Source organism: Leuresthes tenuis, unplaced genomic scaffold (genome assembly GCF_036924035.1).
Source record: "Leuresthes tenuis unplaced genomic scaffold, fLeuTen1.0.hap1 SCAF_6, whole genome shotgun sequence".
NCBI lineage: Eukaryota > Metazoa > Chordata > Actinopteri > Atheriniformes > Atherinopsidae > Leuresthes > Leuresthes tenuis.
This window is the reverse complement of record NW_027325360.1, coordinates 23,530,681-23,549,059: the sequence shown is the minus strand read 5'-3', so window position 1 is coordinate 23,549,059 and position 18,379 is coordinate 23,530,681. Positions and strand designations below refer to the sequence as shown.

The 18,379-nt window shown below is 37.8% G+C and overlaps 1 protein-coding gene across 6 annotated transcripts in view; it reads right to left on the bottom strand.

The window, feature by feature from the left end:
• The window catches only part of pbx3b (pre-B-cell leukemia homeobox 3b), a 54,837-nt gene extending 53,119 nt beyond the window's left edge, over positions 1–1,718 (bottom strand). For all 6 annotated transcript variants that reach the window (XM_072388329.1, XM_072388330.1, XM_072388331.1 and 3 more), the window contains exon 1: positions 227–1,718. In XM_072388329.1, coding sequence (XP_072244430.1) covers positions 227–474 — 248 coding nt within the window. In that variant the 5' untranslated portion in view covers positions 475–1,718. The remainder of the gene's footprint in view (positions 1–226) is intronic.
• Between the last annotated feature and the right edge of the window lie 16,661 nt (positions 1,719–18,379).

Below are 18,379 nucleotides of genomic sequence, written 5' to 3'. Positions count from 1 at the left end.
TCAGATACATGCTGACAGGTACTTTCAATAAAATTCCGTTGTGACAACTTTGTCATGTGTTAAACCTTTGTGAGGCAACAAACAGGCTACACCTTAGATAATCATTACAGCCACTCCAGCCTATTGTTAAGCATAGGGGAGTTCAGTTAATCGGGCCACATCTCAACAGTGATGCGTGCAGCGATTTGTGCGGGGCGAAGTTAATAAAACATATAAATCAACCAACTTTGCTTGCGCCTCGTCCAGACTTTGATCAGTTATGGTCATTATTTGATGCAGAATGTCACCAATGTCTTGCTTTCTTCCGTCTCCGTCTGTCCCATCGTGTCCATGTGGAGGCGGCAGTGCCATGCCTCCTTGCACCGAGTGGCCAGCCAGACTGACACCGCCGATCGACTGCATGATCCGGGCTTGATCGTCCATCGTAGCCGCTAAAGAGTCTGTGCACTGAGCCACGCAAATTGAAAAACTCATATACGAAATCGGCTATAGCATGTGCCGTAGACTGGGTAGATGAACGACTGTGTGGTTGTTCGCAAAAATCGAGCACACACAGTTTTTTTAATATATATATATATATATATATAAATAAATATATATATATATATATTTTCTTTTTTGGATAGCAATTGCAGTAGAGATGTTTTCGCTTAAATCTTTTCCAAGTTCTCGCTGTCCTCTTGTTGTTTTACGCGCGGTCCAAAGTGCCAAAACGCGTGGCTCTGTTTGTAGAAAAACGCATAAATCGTTCTTCTCCTTCTGAAAACTTCTTTATCAGAATTGACGGTCCATCATATCCCGCACCGATCCTCGCACCAATCTGTCTTTTCTCTGGGATTTGATTGTAGTGTAGACAGTAATGCTCCTTGATGATCTTTCATTTATTGGCGCTCTTCGTGAGAATCCCGGCGCATTTCCACCCGAAAATGTCCAAATCCTTCTCGCGAAGCACCGGCAACAACAACAACAAAAACAAAAATTATCCAATGTGGAAAACGTGTATACAAATCAAACAATCTCAGCTTCGCAGGTGTCGCCAACAGTAAATGTGCAGAAATGTTTCCAGCGCCAACTGACAGTATTTAAGAAAAAACACACAATCTGTGGCATACGATGTCCAAATGTTACTATAAAAAATTATGAAATGTACAAAAAGTTGGGAGATTTCTGCTTGGAAAAAAAAAAGCAACAGCGAGACGAAATTAATTAGGATACAAGGTTGTATAAAGGCGATGCGCAAAAAATATCTCGCCCTGCTGAAATTTATGAGCTCCAGCCTCTGCCTGTGTGTGTTTTATGTTGTTTGATGGCAGCGGTAGTGAGCGATTGACAGTGTGCCAATGCCACTCACTCAGTGCAGACGTGTCAGAGCAGGGTACAGGGGTGGAAATTTTTTTTTAAAAAAGATACAAAATACAAGATGAAAATGCACGCTCCGCCCTGCAGAGGAGGGGTCTATATTCTTGTCACTTCTCGCCTGAACACCGAAAAACAAAATGTTAAGAGCTAGTACTTAGGATGGTGATTATAATGATGAAAGCACGGCAGAGTCCCCTCTCTCTTTCTTGCAGCAGCGGCAGCAGGGTATCCTCGTTTCCTTACGCGTGCACGTGCAGCTATGTGCATATTCTCTATCAATGATAAAGATTTAGCCCTGCAACACCACAGGCAAATACATAATGAGAGTTTTTATACAGTTTGATGTAGAACTGCATAGTCGCTTGTAAGCCTCGGTTCAAGCCAGGCGAGCAGTAGACATGTTTATATTATTGGATGTAAAGCCCATCGACCAATCCCAGACGAGAACTACGAAGACTGACGATCCGTCTGTCCTATTGCTGGCAGATGCATGTTGCCGAAAACCCACCCACTTCACCCCTCCATCTTCACGCTGCTCGTACAGAAGGATAGGAACTTCTGATTGGTCGTTGCTACGAGTGACATCCATTGCACAAGCAGGCGGCGCTGCTCAGTGCTCCTCCGCAGTTGCTATGGCAGCAGACAAGTTGTTGAGCTGGATGCAAGGCAACAAATATACTGTGTACATCAACAGTAAGCATGTGGATCATGGATTCATGAGGGAAAGAGGGGGAAAAAAGACAAAGAGAGGACTGTTTCAAATTTAATGAAATTGCATGATAAAATTGCAGGACTGAAGCTTGTGGCGATACAGGCGGTACACGGGTTTTTCCAGTATTGGAGTTCTACATAAAGTGCATTTTTCAAAGAAAAGCTGGTGTGGTATAAACCCTTAATACTTATCTTTTTATACAAAAGGTATTCTGTGATGTAGTTTTGATCCTTGAATAAAATCATAAAACCATACGATCACTTCTGTGGTTGTTCTTTTAAGTAAGATTTTAAATTGCTATTGCAGGCGTCAACAATCAACAAATTGTTTCTCAACATTTTGAAGTTTCCCATATCGTGTGTGTCTGTTTCTATTTAAAGAAAAGTTTAATAGCTGTATACCTGGGAAATAGTATATGTAATATCAATTTCAATGGGACTTTTTTGGTTGAACATTAATGGCTCCAAAGGGGTTGAGAGTCTAGACAAATTTGATCCTTGTGGAGCACAGTTTGTTCTGAGGCACTTGATGCTCAATAATTAAAACTGAGTTATAATATTCCTAACTTTAAGTTACTACGGTGGAGAGGACTTTAGCATTCCTGTGAAAAGTGGTGGTAGTTTGGTTTGTGTTGTTATGCAGCATGATTTTGTTTCTCAGGATTAACAGAATCAATCTGCCTCACTTGAGCCATCTCTATGTTGTTTTGGGCAAAAAGCAAGGGGAATAAATTTATTTTCTGCACTACATGAAAAAGAAAAAAGGAAAAGGAAACCAAACACTTGAAGGATTGCATTTATTAAATAGCAGCATACCTGACATGGCAGCTCTTGACCTTATTTCTTTGTAGTAATTATATGCTGTTTTGACAGTGATGTTACAGCATTTGTTTAACTTATACAATGCGATTTCAACTCACTCTTGTCAGCACAGAACAGACAGAAACAAGATTGTTGATAATGAGGCACAATTTTTTCCACTTTCTATTATTGCCCATAATTTGCTACTCATTAATTCAAGCATCTTACTTCTTTAGAATACAGAGTTAAGTGGATCCATTAAGATGTTGTCCTGATCTGTCCTCTTATGACATATTCTGTGTGCTTATGGGTTAGTGTGACGTGGTGAAGAGTCTCAGGGGATGATTCATCTTCATGAGTCAGAATTGAGTGACCAGATTAAACTGCAAAATATAAAGCAAGTTTTGCCAAAAAGGAAATAATTTAAAGTCACGATACAGTGAGTCATAAAAAAGTAACAGTGCACCTTTAAATGATCTTAGGAGAGAGGACACCATCCTGCTGTTACCTCTCTGCATTCCAGAAACTAAAGACTGAGTCCAAGATGTCACAAAATAAAGGAAAGCGTACAGTATTAAGAATGTACTTGATTTGACAGCTATGCATTCTCATATATGGAGTTTCATTCATCAATAATTACGGTATTCGATTTGAGGACATGACTGATGTGAAATAAATCTCAAAAGTTACATGAACTCTAAAGTCAGAAATCTTAATATTACAACGAAATTCCATATGTGAGAAAAAATGTGGTTTGACTCGGTGGTTTGCGTGGTTCTACTCATTCATTTGACCTTGACGCATGGGAGCAACACACTAGAGTTTAGTGAATGGAAGTCCCAGGACTACTGCATTTATCATTGAAATACTGAGCTGTCAAGTCACACTACATACCTGTCAAAAAGGGCTCAAAGGTACAGCTCCAGCTCCTCTCCTCTCTTGCAGTGCATGATTCTTCATTGCATTGCATAGCAGGCCTATTCACTGTTGTTTTCAGCCATATGTCAACATAATTCATTTCCTTATGTGACAGCTCTGTACAGTAAAACACTGTGGGTGAAATAGTTCACAAATTCATGTTTACAGAACCAGGAGGTTGTACTTCTATAACCACTGTTACTTCTGGCGTTAAAAAAAAGGAACTATTATAAAAATGTTTTATTTGACATATCAGATATGTAAATTGACATGTTGTTTCCTTACCGTAGTTAGGTTAAATGAAATGACAATATTTTTACAAATGAGCTGAGCGAGGCAAAGGAATAAGCACTTATGAGTGTAGAGACAACACTTTGTCATCATGCTTCTCATTGTGACATCTGAAGAGACCCACAGGTGCTGTAGAAAGTGACTGTGTTGTCATATTTCATTTAGGCATCCTTCTGCAAAGCTGTAATTGCCTAATTAGCTTGTTAATTAGGAGATTAGCATTTACTGATAGAGTGGCTTGCTCTGTTGTGATGAGAGTAATACAGATTAAGTGAGAAGTTATGGGTGCATGAGTTCACAGTTTTGCTGTCCATAAGGGTCACAAATCATTAAAAGATTTGTGAAATTGCCTCTTGTAGTACATATGATAATGATTCTTGCCACTCCTTTAGGCTTCCTTGTCTCAGAATAGGTGTTAAGGATGGTGAAAGAATGTAGAGGGCAGTCTGTCACACAGACGCAAGATAACTTCTGGTCTCAGTGTCGCCTGTATGATCCCCTGTTGCTCGGGGAGATTGGAGGAAATGACCAAGCAGACGGTGCCAGAGACATTACTAACCCAATTATGAACAGTCTCTCATCTCGTTTGGTTACTTCATTTTATTTATATCCTGATATTTGTCGCTGCTCTGTAAGCACTTTGTCCTAATTATGGTGGCAGATGTGAAAGGAGAGTGAAGTAGTTTGACTGTTGGATGAATCTGCTCTTGGGTGTGATGCTATGAACAAATGTTACCTTTGAAAAAATCCTATTGCATGGGTCAGACTCATGAAGTGAAGAACCATGCATACGCCTAATTTACCACAAAGTACTTAAATGTAAAAACCAATCCAAATCCTGTTTTCAGGAGTATTATCAGCAACATTTACTCGAAGCATCAACATCAAAAGTGTTCATTATGCAGAGGCATGGCTTTTGCAGAATTACATTACTATGAACTATATTATTGGATTAATAATGATAATGACGAATAAACATTAACATATATCTGTATTTCACTTGTATAGCTGCTCAAGATGGTTTTCAGAATCACTGGAGATGTCTGAAATTCAGGTCTAGACTCTGTCCCCAGTTGCCCATTTACACATGCTAGGCAGCGGGATGTTATCCACATGAGATGCACTTTCATAACAATACTTAGGTAAAGCACACACAAGGGAGGACATGATGTTAAAAGTATGTTTTGTTCATACCATAGTGAGGACGACAAAGTTCCCTACTAATCTTTAGGGATGACTGTTTTTGTGCTGATATCAATTCTAACTGTAGCAGGCTGTGGATCCCTCACTTAGATGATGTTCCACTAAATATAGGGGCAAATGTAGAGTATGACACAATTCAAAGACAAAAGATTTAATCGAAAAGTAGTTTCATACAGTTCAAAACATTTGTTTGACATAGATATTTCAACTACTAATTGAAAACAAAAACAGTTGTATAAATGTAGCATTGGTTAAGTGTTTAATACAAACATCAAGTAAAAGACCAGGGAAGCATTTATGATCAATTTGATTGTATTCTTATTATTTCATATCACAGAAACAAATAGACGAGCTTTCCATCATATCACAAATATCACAGTATTTATCACTTTCCAAGAGGCACAGTTAGGCAAAGGCTGTCTGAAGCAACAGATTCGTTGTAGAAATACCATACTGAAGTCTGCCTCACACACCAATGCCTGGGCATCTTACTTGAGCGGTTCCTTAAGTTTGTTAAGACTCATTTGGTCACAAGGTTTTACCATGTCATCTCACCAAGTGAGAGTTCAGATTTATCATACTAATGCATTATTTAATCAATGCTATATAAATCTTAGAAATGGCCAGTTTTGTTAAATTTCCTTCCTAATTTTTTAAATCCAAATGTTTTCAGATATTAAACCTCAGATTTGATGGTACATTGTGAACAGTGCCATTGCTAACAGATGTAGGTGTAGCCCACTAAAACTGACATCACAATAGCAGGCCAGGTACGCTTTGGTGTTTTTCCAGTTTGTCAAGCACCTTTCAATATTTGTAACCTGGTGCACTCTGCGTGAGGCCTGCATCTGAAACACAGGAACAGCTGCAGGGGAGGACGTGCGACCAGGTCCATCTCTACCAGCATCTCTACGACCTATCCAAAAAACGCAAGAAGGTACAACTATTATAAATGTTACAAAACTTAAAAAAGGGCTTAAAAGTAAAATAGAGAAGTTGAAACTGCGCAGCTATGTTCATTTCTAAAAAAATGTTCTCTGCATATTGGGCTTCATGAATGACTTCCTCAGAAGAGGTTGTGCAGGCAGTTGTCTCAGTAGTGAGGCCTACTGATTTGGACAAAAACTGTGGTAAGTTCAGTGCGACTGAGGAGCTGGCATTTACAGTTATGGTGCTGTGTTGACATCACAATTTTCTCTTCGCAAGGACCAATTTACACTGGTGCTAAGCTAGCAAAGTGCTGTATTCGTCACATGTGCATTGTTGAACCAGTGCACATGTCTTAAAAGCAGGCAGTTAATTGTCAACATTCTCAGCCTTGCAGACGGCAGCACACACCAAAATCGTAAAGCTACTACATCTGGTGACACCCTCTGGAAAATTTCTGGTCTTTTTTCATGACTCTTACAAGGTGATTTTGCTGCCTAAACCTAACCCAGCAGTTTCTGTGCTTTAACATCACTAAGTCATTTTGTCGAGTTTATTTAGTGTAACCAAATTATGAGTGATGGCATTAAACCAGTTGAGCTGGCCTCCAACCCCACTCCAACTTCAAACTGTGGGCTTGTTTGAAGGTTAATAAGGATCACACTACTGATATGGCATGCACTTCTTTTACTGAAGTTTGTTCATGGTTTGAATATTCTGGTGATGAATATACAGAAAGAGCAGTTTAAACTCCTACCCTCTAATCTTTAACTTTATGTCTAATGTAACTCCTATATCTGCAATGGAGCTCAGTGTCTGCCCATACAGGGCACCTCATTTTTGTGTATAACTACAAGAAGTAAATAAGGATGTCACCTAAAAAAATCAAGGTTTTTACAAAGTTTTAATCCCACAAGAATTATATTTAAGGAATCTGTTTCTTTAGTAAGTCAAGACAGATGTGAGAGATCAGTAGCAGGCACTAATCAGGAGGGGAAGGTGAGAGGTACACAGCTATACTGCTCACCACGATCAATCATACTATACTTGTCCTCCCTCGACTCTCTGGCTGTTACTGTCTCCAGTGAATGCACTTCTCTCTTTGCTTAAATTATTACACAGGCCATAAACTCAGAGAGGTGAGCGTCCTGCTAATGTGGGTACATGTAGTGGTTGCAGTAACCTTTAAGATTGGCCAGCGAGCACTGGTGGCTTGGACACGGGCCATATATTCTGGTCAATACTAGAGGCATGGATTGACTTGACGGGGCATTTTAAGGCCTTACATTTTAACTGACATCAAGGCTGCAGCCCAAATTGATTCTCAAGAGCAGAATACAATCAGACCTTGATTGCAATACTTTCATTGCCAAATTCTAATTGATTTAGAATATTTCTCAAATATTTTATTTGACTAAAAGCTTAAAGAGATCAGTGGGGAAAAAAAGATGTCTCCTGTTGCCATTTTGACAATGATGTGAATCTACTATTAGAAAACTGTTAGATAACTGAAAATGTTCATGAATTTCAACTGATGTCCATACATTCAAATTGGTAACTTGAACAAGTGTCATTCATTTTCATCTGAAGCCCTCATCCAGATGCAGGCTTTATCTAATTTATTTAATCTCTTTCATATTTTCAATTATAAAGATTAAAACACACCTTTTCAAAAAAAAAAATTTCCTTCCAACATCAATTTGTCTGGTAATGAAGAGAAAATCTCTGAAGGGGTCAGACTGGAGCGTGTCTAAATCACAGTGGCCAGACTGCCCTCAGCTCAGCTTGAGTATTGACATTATGCCAGCTATGACACCATAACTCAGCCCACTGTGATGGTCATTTGATAAATGGTATCATAAATTGTTGACAAAACAATTTGTGATGTATTATGTTACCGATGGGTTGTACTGCTTATCAAATCAAGTAATCTGGCAGGGCTCTCCATTCATCAGCATAATGCAAGCGCTAGCTGTAGATAGTGATGACTTTGTTGCTTTGTCAACATACAGTTCAAATGTAGTGTTGCAGGAAACAAGGAGACTGGCTAACACCAGACTGTCATTATTTTTATGAGGCTCTAAGAGAAGTGCAGTGTTGCTATCTTTTTTCTCACTTGAGGGAATGAGGGTGACACAAGTAGATGCGTTGTTCAGAAAGACCTCATCAAAATGAAATGAAAGTTATTATACTGAAAAGCTCCTGTGCATAGAAGAATAGTGGTGTGCAAACAAATGTCACATAAACGAAAAAGAGGCACTGCACATATTTACATCTAAAACCCATGATGCTTTCATGAGTGACAAAGTCAATTTTTTCTTTGAGCAATTATTTGTTTTTGTGATAATAATTTGATGCCAGAGTTTCAGACCACTCTTATGCTTGTACAGCAAATAGATTACAAATGATTAGCTGATTTGTAAAATTATTTATTTTACACTGTGAAGGATGAATGCAATTACACACAATGTATTAATTACTAAACTTTGGAAATACAGACTTTTTAAAGCCCTTAGACCAGAGATGCACCATTATCTCTTATGCCAGACCAAGTACAAATACTTACATACCTCCTAATACTTAGGGCCATCCACTGTCAAAACATACAGCAGCTCCTCACTTTGTAACAATAACAAAATGAAACAGAAAAGAATGGGAATCAATCAGCTCAGACCGTGATGTCAATCCTAACTTTAGGGGAAAAAACAATGTAAACATGTTAAAGCCTCACATGAAAAGAAAAAATGATAATCCCAACTTTTGGTCTTTACCACTAATTTTGTGTTTTAAAACAGTATGATGAGATTTAAATTAAGGCTTGAATTTATGCCAAAAGAAAAGGGAGGCCAAATTGAGTGACAGATGTGCTGGATATGCTACCAAATGGATGTGGGTGGTGTCTTCAGGTTCTCATATAAGATCAATTCTTTGCAAATCCCAAACAATGTGATAGCAGTGGCCAAATGACAGACATGATGCTTTTAAATGGTATCACACAAGCCACTTGGGGTCACTGTGATAGCCACCTTTATCTTTTACATTGTTTTGTGGCAGTGGACTGATGTGGGGAATCCCGCAGGATTCTTATTCACTAGGGAGCAGGCAGGTTTAACATTGTTGTGGGTAGGAGCAGGTGGTCAACAATAAAAAGCGGGTCCTGGTGTGATGCTTGCTTCGTTATTAAGCCAGTACCACAACGATGGTGTCAACAAATTCATTTGTGAAGAAGAAGAAAAAATGACTATACAAAAGCAAAGCTGGGCGAGTCTCCTATCTGAACAATTATCTCTGTTGGGAACTTGTGCAACAGATTAAACGAATAAATAGAAGATATTGTGTAAATAAGATGTGTGGCAGAAGTAGTGCGATATCAAACAGGCAGGACTAGAATAGAGGAAAGCAGCCTTACATAGGGCTCTGGTGTATGTCTCGAGTAAATTTGGCTAAAATATCTCATATGTTCAATGACAACTCTTTCTTACTTATTCATAGTTTCAAGCTAAATGTATGGCTGCTATTTCCGACAGCAGTGATTAACAGACTGCTTGAACTCTACACTGCATTGGTTCCTCATAGGTTTGATCTGATGGATTTTTTTCAAGGAGCTTTTTTTCTTTAACTCCTCCCCTTTTTTACAAGTAGCCTTGATAGCAGAGTATTGTTTTCATGACTTCATCATGGACTGAAATATTTCCAAACTGGTGACTTAGATTCTCATCAAACTACCTGCTCAACAAAGTAGGTGAGAGCCATAAGGTATTATTGGATGTGGTGGCATTATGAGCAAAGTGTCAGACTTACTTTTATTGGGGTCAGTGCATCCCTATTTTTGAGAGGTCTATTTATCTCCTTTGAATGCAAAGCTAAGCCAGGTGGCTGCAGTTTGTCCCTTTTGACTGTACATATAATCTCAATGTTATATCAATATTTTCATGAAACAGTTCTACATATATTGTATACTTTTAACATGTTTTGCATAATTCAATGACGAAAATCCAAAAATTCTAATCCATTGTTTGTGACAAAGCTTAAAAGGACAGCCTCTTTTTCAACTTATTCCACAGTCCTGTGTAGAAACATCCGTAACATAAGCCCAAAACTTCCCTGTACTTTGTAATATTTCTGTTTGACATGCTAACACACATGTCAGCATTTAAGACAGTTGTTTTTCTCCTTTCCAACCATTTGTCAACCTTTATTTCTCATGAAAATGTGCCAAATAGAAAATAATCCTATTGTAACAAACAGCTCAATGATGAGATCATTAATGTTGGGTTACTGACAGGCAGTGGTGTAAATGTGACCAATAGCTGCTTGTTTTTCTAATAAGTGTCCTGAATTGAGAGCTCAAAGAGAAGTGAAAGGAAAACAGCAGTCAGCCTGGTTTGTGTGATTCAGAGACATTTTTAGTAAATGTTAAAAGCACAAGTCTTTATTTTTAGCTTCGATGAAGTATACAGAGATTACACTTTTAATTGTCAGCTTTCTTCAAACATGTTCGGGTGACTATGTCCCATTTGTCTTGGCATTAATGTGAAACATACACTACAATATTTATGAAGTGCACCACCAGCTTAAAAAACAGTGCTCAATAGAAACCTCATGCTCTTGATCAAGAAACAATGCTGCATCTTTTCATCATGCTGTTCTTTGCTAGAAGTTGCCTGTCCATCCTCTCACTGACAGTGGCAGGCAGTAAGCGACCCCTGGGCTTCAAAGAGACATTGAAGTTCCGCAAATAATCTGTCAAGCATGGAGCCCAATGACTATAACCACATCTGTCCACCACACCTCAAACAAACCTATTCATGCATGCACCGTTTGTTGTCGATATGATGGAAAACGTTTGTTGTCATCAGAGTGTTTTAGCACAGTGAAACCCACGAATAGACCATTGTTTCAATGTGGTTTATTGAGAAAAAGGGATTAGATGACCCACTGGTTTGTGACATTTAGTATCGGCTATCTCACTGAGGAGGCGACAGGATTTATGAAATGGGTCACACACGTGCACATGAGTCTTACTTAAGCCTCCAGTTAAAGCCACATGACCTTAAAAGAGAGGGAAACGTATGACTGGAAAATGCTAATGTGGTTCACTTGGTGCACATTAATTCTGTGCATGAATAATCGCACTTCAGCAAAAATAAAAATGTAGCTTTAGAGTGATGTGTTCTTTCATATATCTTAAACATTAATGAAATCTGCTCTTTAGCAATTAGTCATTTGTGAACTAGTGAGATCGTGACTATATTTATTTTTCTTGTGACGATATTGGAATTAGAGAAAATTGCTGATTTGAGAGGTTTTCATTATATCAGCTAAATCAAACTCAGTAAATACTGTCTATGCATGTCAGTGGAGGCAAAAAGTTTGTGAGATTTTGTTTTGATGGCATCATGACCTTTGAGGGAGGATTTGTGATAGAAGCACTTGATTTATACTGTTTGGTAAATTTTGCTGCACATTTTCTCACGTTTTTGACATTGATCTGCAGTTCTAGCTTCTCTGAGAAGTGCGCTGCTCTACAATCTCAAGGTTAATGCTTCTCGGGAAAATTTACCTCTGGCCTTCAGTGCAGATCACTGCAATTAGGCTTTTCACTTGTGAATTCAAACATTTTGAAATGAAGGGGTCGGCTTATATTATTTGGCCCCTGTGCCCTGAAAAAGAAAGATAACACAGAGGTCAGATGTGTCATGTTACAGGGCTGGAATTATAGTGAACTCCGAGCAGTGAGTAATATGAGAGGTTTTACTTTTTTCTTGCATGTACGTACAAGTATTCTGCGGCTCAGTTGGCTTTTTATCTAAATGTATTCATTTTTTTTCCATTAAAGTGGAAATATAATGATTTTGTTTACAGTATACACAGACTGTTACATTTTTGGGTAAACATTACTGATGATTATATTCAAAGGGGCCTTTTTTTTCCTTGTGACCAAAACACAATATTCTCTTGTTTGGGACGTGAGGACATAAGGTTGTTGATGATAAGTATGTCGTGTAAAACATAGTATTCTCACAACTGAGGCTGATACACAGCACATGTACATCTGTATTATTGACATGTCTATTTTCTATTTTTCAAACCTTTGTTTGTTTTTTTGACGACTGAATCCAACCACGGATGGGAGTTTCCATGTCAACCTTAGTTTCAGAAACACTTAAAATTGGCCAAAACATCTTAATGTCATCTTAATCTCACTGATTTAAAGTGTCAAACATGTACCGAGAGCTAAGTTTCCTTCTGTGTATGCACTACAAAATCATTTAAAGTGATTTTAGTATCACAATTTTGTGAACCTTAAGAAAAAGAAACAAAATAAACTTACTGTGACATAGTGTGAGGGAGAGCAGCAAAGCAATAATGGATTTCCCAATAGATAACATGGATCCGCACCGGAGTTTTGACGCAGAAGCTAATGAAAATACAAATGCGCACAGATATGACAGACCATAGCGATAATATCATGAGCCTGATAGGTGTCAAAAAGAATGGGTAAGTTCAAAGGTCAAAGAGAAATTAAATTGTGATGTGAGGAGAACCAGTGGAGAAATGAACCAGTGAACAGCTGCTTTATCAGCTCACAAAAGCTTATCTGTAAGACTCATCTGTAAGAAATCTGTACAGTTTGCAACCTTATATCAGAGGAAAAGATTTTTTACTTTATTACTGGAGTGCTAAAACACGTCTAAACACAAAACTGAACTAAATACCAAGTATCAGCTGGTGGGCTGATAGTCATTTTACACACTATATAACAAAGCAAAGCTACATTTTATGGTGCTTCTCAGAGACATCAGAGTTATTAAGGGAGGGGAAATCAGTTGAGACATATAAGAAAACTTCTGAATTAGGAAAGTGGAGTTACGCTCTTCTGACAGTAGAAGTGGCTGCTCTGCCAGCTTCTTTATCCCATTTGTAAAACCATACAATGTCCAGCTAATTGGAAAAATACAATGAGTTTGTGCAACTTGCACTAACGAAATAATCACAGTGATAAAAAACACAGACTGAAGAAAGAGCTAACCTTATTAGAACAACAAAAACCTATTACTGCCACCTGAACTGTACACAGCTTTGAGGCAGAGACCATTCTCTCCCTTTACATACAACATTTTTTGGAGCACTGCTAAGAATGGTTACTTTTTCTTATGAGATTTTGCACTTATATTCCAGAAAATACATACGACTATTAACATTTCAAACAAATGTTTCCAAAAAGATCTAATATAGTCATGTGTTATATTACATGTCAGAACAATGTAAAAAAAGTGAATTGCCATTCAATAAGGCAAGGCAATTTAATTTAGCAATTCAAGCACAATTCTACAACAAGGTGATTCAAAGTGCTTTCCAGAGACATTAAAACAGTAGAAATAAAAAGCATGATTTAAAATTTAAACAAAAAAGAAAAATAAGAGCAATAGATAAAGTCAGAACAATAAAGATAAGCTTGAATAAAATGTAATAAAATGATATATATGAAAGATAAGATAAAATAAACTGTAATAAAAATGTAAATGATGATAAAATTAGTAGTTGAAATATGATTTAGTTTTGAAACTCAAATTCAAATGCAGCTTAAAATAGAGTATTTCAGCTGATCTGAGGCTTTCTGGGAGTTTGTTCCAGACATAGAAGCTGAATGCAGCTTCTCCATGTCTGGTTCTGACTCTGGAAACCGATAAACATCCGAAAACAGGTGACCTGAGGGGTCTGGAAGGTTCATACTGGGTCAGGAGGTCACCTATGTATTTTGGTCCTAGACCATTTAGAGCTGTATAGATCAGCATCAGAACTTTAGAGTTTATCCTCTGATGGACAGGCAGCCAGTGTAAAGACCTCAGAGCTGGACTGATGTGCTCCAATTTCTTGGTCTTAGTGAGGACTCGAGCAGCTGAGTTCTGAATGAGCTGCAGTTGTTGAACTGAGTTTTTAGGTAGAGCTGTAAAAATGCTATTACAATAATCAAGCCTACTAAAGATGAATGCATGGACCAGTTTTTCCAGGTCCGGCTGAGACATCAGATATTTTAACCTTGATATATTCTTAAGGTGATAGTAGGCTGACTTTGTTATTGCTTTAATTTGTTTTTCCAAATTTAGGTCTGAGTCCATCACTATACCCAGATTTCTGGGAGAGATAGCAACAGAGATTATTAATACACTTCATTAAGAGAGGAGGATTCAAGTATTATTATTGTATAATGAGGCCAGTCTTTCTAAATCATCATCCTTTTCTAAACCTTAACAAACTTGACAAATGTAAACTTATTCAAACAGTGGCTGATAAACAAAAGAAACAGTGGCACAAGAACAATGGACCCACAAAAAAATTAAATGCCATTTCCTTGTTGTGCCTCTCCACTACCACCCCTTCTGCCTCAGAGTTTGTCAATCATGACCATTATTTAGCCATGAATACTTGTGTCCACTGCAACAAAGCTGTAAAAACAGTTTTTCGATTAGTGTTCCATTAGCGTTGTTTCCATGACAGTTTTTTGCTTCACACCAAAAGAGTGACTTGAATTCTTCCGATCTCTGTACAGCAGATTATTATCTGCAGGGTATATCACTGTGAAAGACCACTCTCACAGTCAAGTCGTTACTTCATTCATTATGAAGCTAATCATTTCAGAGCCTTTGTAGGTATTGCAGATTTTACAGGTATGCTTAACAAGAATTCAAAGGTGATACTAACATCAAACGCGTGACGCGACAGATACATCAATTAAAGATGTGTCCTTTTAAATATCATCAGGACAGCCTTATGTTTCTCTTTGAATGTGTATTTTCTATTAATGTATAAATACTTTTCATGAACCAAGAACCAAGAAATCCAAATAAACATTTTGGAATGTTTTTTAATGAAAGTAACTGTAACTGCCTCAAATTTTACAATAAGAATTTAATTATGGCAACGCTAAAAAGACTGCAACTGCAATTAACCGTGCTAACTATGTGTCTTGTGCATATAGAAATTCAATGTATTGGAGGACTGCAATGGAGCGGAAGATGGAGAAATGTTGCATGTGTGAGCAGAGATAGCACAAATACGTCTGTTGATTGGGAACAGTTTTTGCTATTTCATTGTATTGTGACATATCTTTCATTAAGCTTTAAGTATTAGATTAAACTACAACCAGTATCCAATAGTAATTAACTTGAGTATATCGGGAAGCCATTATTCACATTAAAGTAACCTTTTAATAGCTGAGCCTTTAACTCCACTGCAGGTAATGACTTTAAAGAGTGCTTATTAAAAGAGAAATGGTAATGAGCTTTAATAAAGCAGAACAACTTTGAAATGAAGAGCGCTTTTCAATAGAAAAGGATGAAGGGATTGGACCTGTGATTCCATTAACGAGACTAATGATTCTTTATCAGCCCTCTTATGTGTACATGGAGTTAGCATTAACAGTGATTGAAGACAGGTTTCGGTAAAAAGATGGGCCCTTTCATTGCCCTTTAAAAGATCAGATAAGAGAAAAAGAACCCTAGTAATTTAAATCATTGAGAATTGATAACACAAGTCCTACGACCTCAAACTCAGAAACCAGGGGCAAAATCTCCTTCAGCACTTATGGACTGTGACAATACAGTACATCTGTAATTATAAAACGAATCTGTCTCATTATGTGGGAAAATTAACCGAATGAAAGAAGATAGATTAAGTGATATGAATGTCAAAATTCTGCTGAGAAAATGTGAGCTATCTTCAAATTTCACATTCTCTTTGCATTTTTTAAATGTGAAACAGGAAGATTTACATTTGCATGAAATCAAATGGCTTCCATTTGGAGATTTGAATATATATTGTGTATTGTTTTGACCACAATAGACCTTTTGGTTTTCAGAGAGAGGCCAAAAGGCTTCAAGGTGGAGAAGACAAAGAATTAAAGAAATGCAGGGACAGAGGGAATGGAAATAATTAAATCAATCTTTGGTGAGCAGCTGGAGCAGGACTCCAGCTGACAACAGCACCTGGGTGTGCAGCGCAGGCTGCCTGGGGCTGCACTGCTCCCCCCCCACCACCACCACATCATTTCAAAGCCCCCTTACAGCCCCCGGCCTCTGCTGGAGCTCTGACTGGTACCCCCACCCCGTTGTTCATGTTCTCAGACAGTGGCAGCATCGTCACACTGACGCTCACAGACTAATTAAAGGGATGATTTGTGAAATGCTATCTTTTTATTCAATTAATCACCAACACAAAGCCATAAAATCCGTCAGCTAAAAATATTTCCGTTGGTTTGCTGTATACCTCATAGATTAAGGTACATTAAAAAGGCAATGGATGATTAATTTTAAAACAGCCGCCAAAAAAGGCTGGCTACCCTCCCAGTATTTTAGACCTGCCAGTTTGTTGTGTCAGAATCACTGCAACAGTACAGATGACTCCCTTTTACTATTAGTGACAACAGCTCGGTCTGTGTTCGTACATCACGTTACTTTCTTTAAACACAAGCCAAACATATATGTCTAAATGAGTGACTGTGCAGATCTCAAACAAATGCTTCCCTTCTTCCATGTTCCTCAACATGTTTTAATTAGCAATGAAAAATGAGTTCATTTGGAAGATAAATAACATGAGCTGTGCAAGCTTTTGGTTGGCAGGGCTAAAGACAGAAGTTCTTCATCCCATTTACACAAAAAAGGAGAGAGACAGTTTGCAAAGCTTAAGAAGTTACTTAGAAAATAGATCATTTCTTAAACACTTCAAAATAAAATAATAAAGTAATCTTTTCACTGTATAGTATATCCATTCAACAGTTATATAGATACAGAGTTTACAGTTTTCATTTAGAAACTATAGAAAATATAACAGATCCAACACGGCTCAAGCTAAAAAAATCTTCTGCATTTTGCTTTGAAAGTTTTCCTATTTCATCTTTATTTTCTCCAACAACCTTCCTTGTGCAGAAGAAATTACACATATCATCAATAAATGTTTATTCAGTGCTTGTGGTGAGCAATGGGTGTGAACTCAGGTGTAATTTGGTTTCAGTCTATCAAGATTAATTTTGTCAGGAACATGATGAATGCAATGCGGGGTAACGCTCCAATGCATCAGTGTCATTCCAGATGAGATTTTTCACAGGAGTTGAGAGTTTCTAAGATTAAGTGCAGTATTAGTCAATGTTTTTGGGATAAGACTTCACACTAATTTAGTGAAGAGCAACAACCTGCAGAGGAGGCTCCATTAGCAATGACAATGAACTACAGCTCTGGAGGAAAAAATCTGATTAACGCCGCTTGCCGGAATTGTAAAGTAATTTCAATGGTTGGGCGATAATTCCACATTTGCAGGGATGCCAACTCATGAAGTGCTTTTGTCCATGTCAAAGTATCTCTTTACTGATTTATTGTCATATTTTATAAGATCTCAGAGGACCAGAAATTTATAGATATGTCAACATAGAAATGTGCAACAACATATTTCTAAAATGGTATCAGAAGACAGGTGTTTGTCTATGAAATATGCTACATCTTATTTGTGTAGCAATGTAAAGTGACACATTTCAAACAAAATCAAGAGCATGCCTGAGGCATTACAAAATGTAAAGTTGGTAAAATCATGTAAGTAAGATGTGCTTCCTTGAAATATATGTTCTCATCAGGATACTGAATACTTAAAACAGGGAAATCTTTCCTGCTGTGTTTAAACTTTATTCCCAATGTAGTATCTGCCTTTTACTACCAAATATATCTTTATTCTCCTTTTTTTTCTCAAGGAAATTTCTCTATTGAGATCAGATGTCCTGAATATATAACAGTGACAAGCTCCTGTCAGCATTGATTTCCATTTCTCCTAGAAATATGCTGTTGAAATCCTCTCCAGGCAGATAAGTATCTTTACACATGACTGCCAGATTTGATTGCCTTCTGTAAAGGAGGCTGTATTGGAGTCACTCTCAGTGTTTGCCATAGTACATTGTATTTCTCCTCTGTTATGCCTTACTATGCCCCTCACAGAGCCCTCATCTAAATAGGAATATTTCTTCCATGCTTGACTGTTCTCAGAGGGATTGGTGAGCAGCAGGGCTGAGTTGTTGGCCTGGGCTGGGGGGAGTTTGGGGATGTAAGGTTTCAGCTCTCTGCTCACTGTAATGGAACATGTGACCTTACCAAACTGGAGATGTTGTCTTGAATTGCTATAAGAA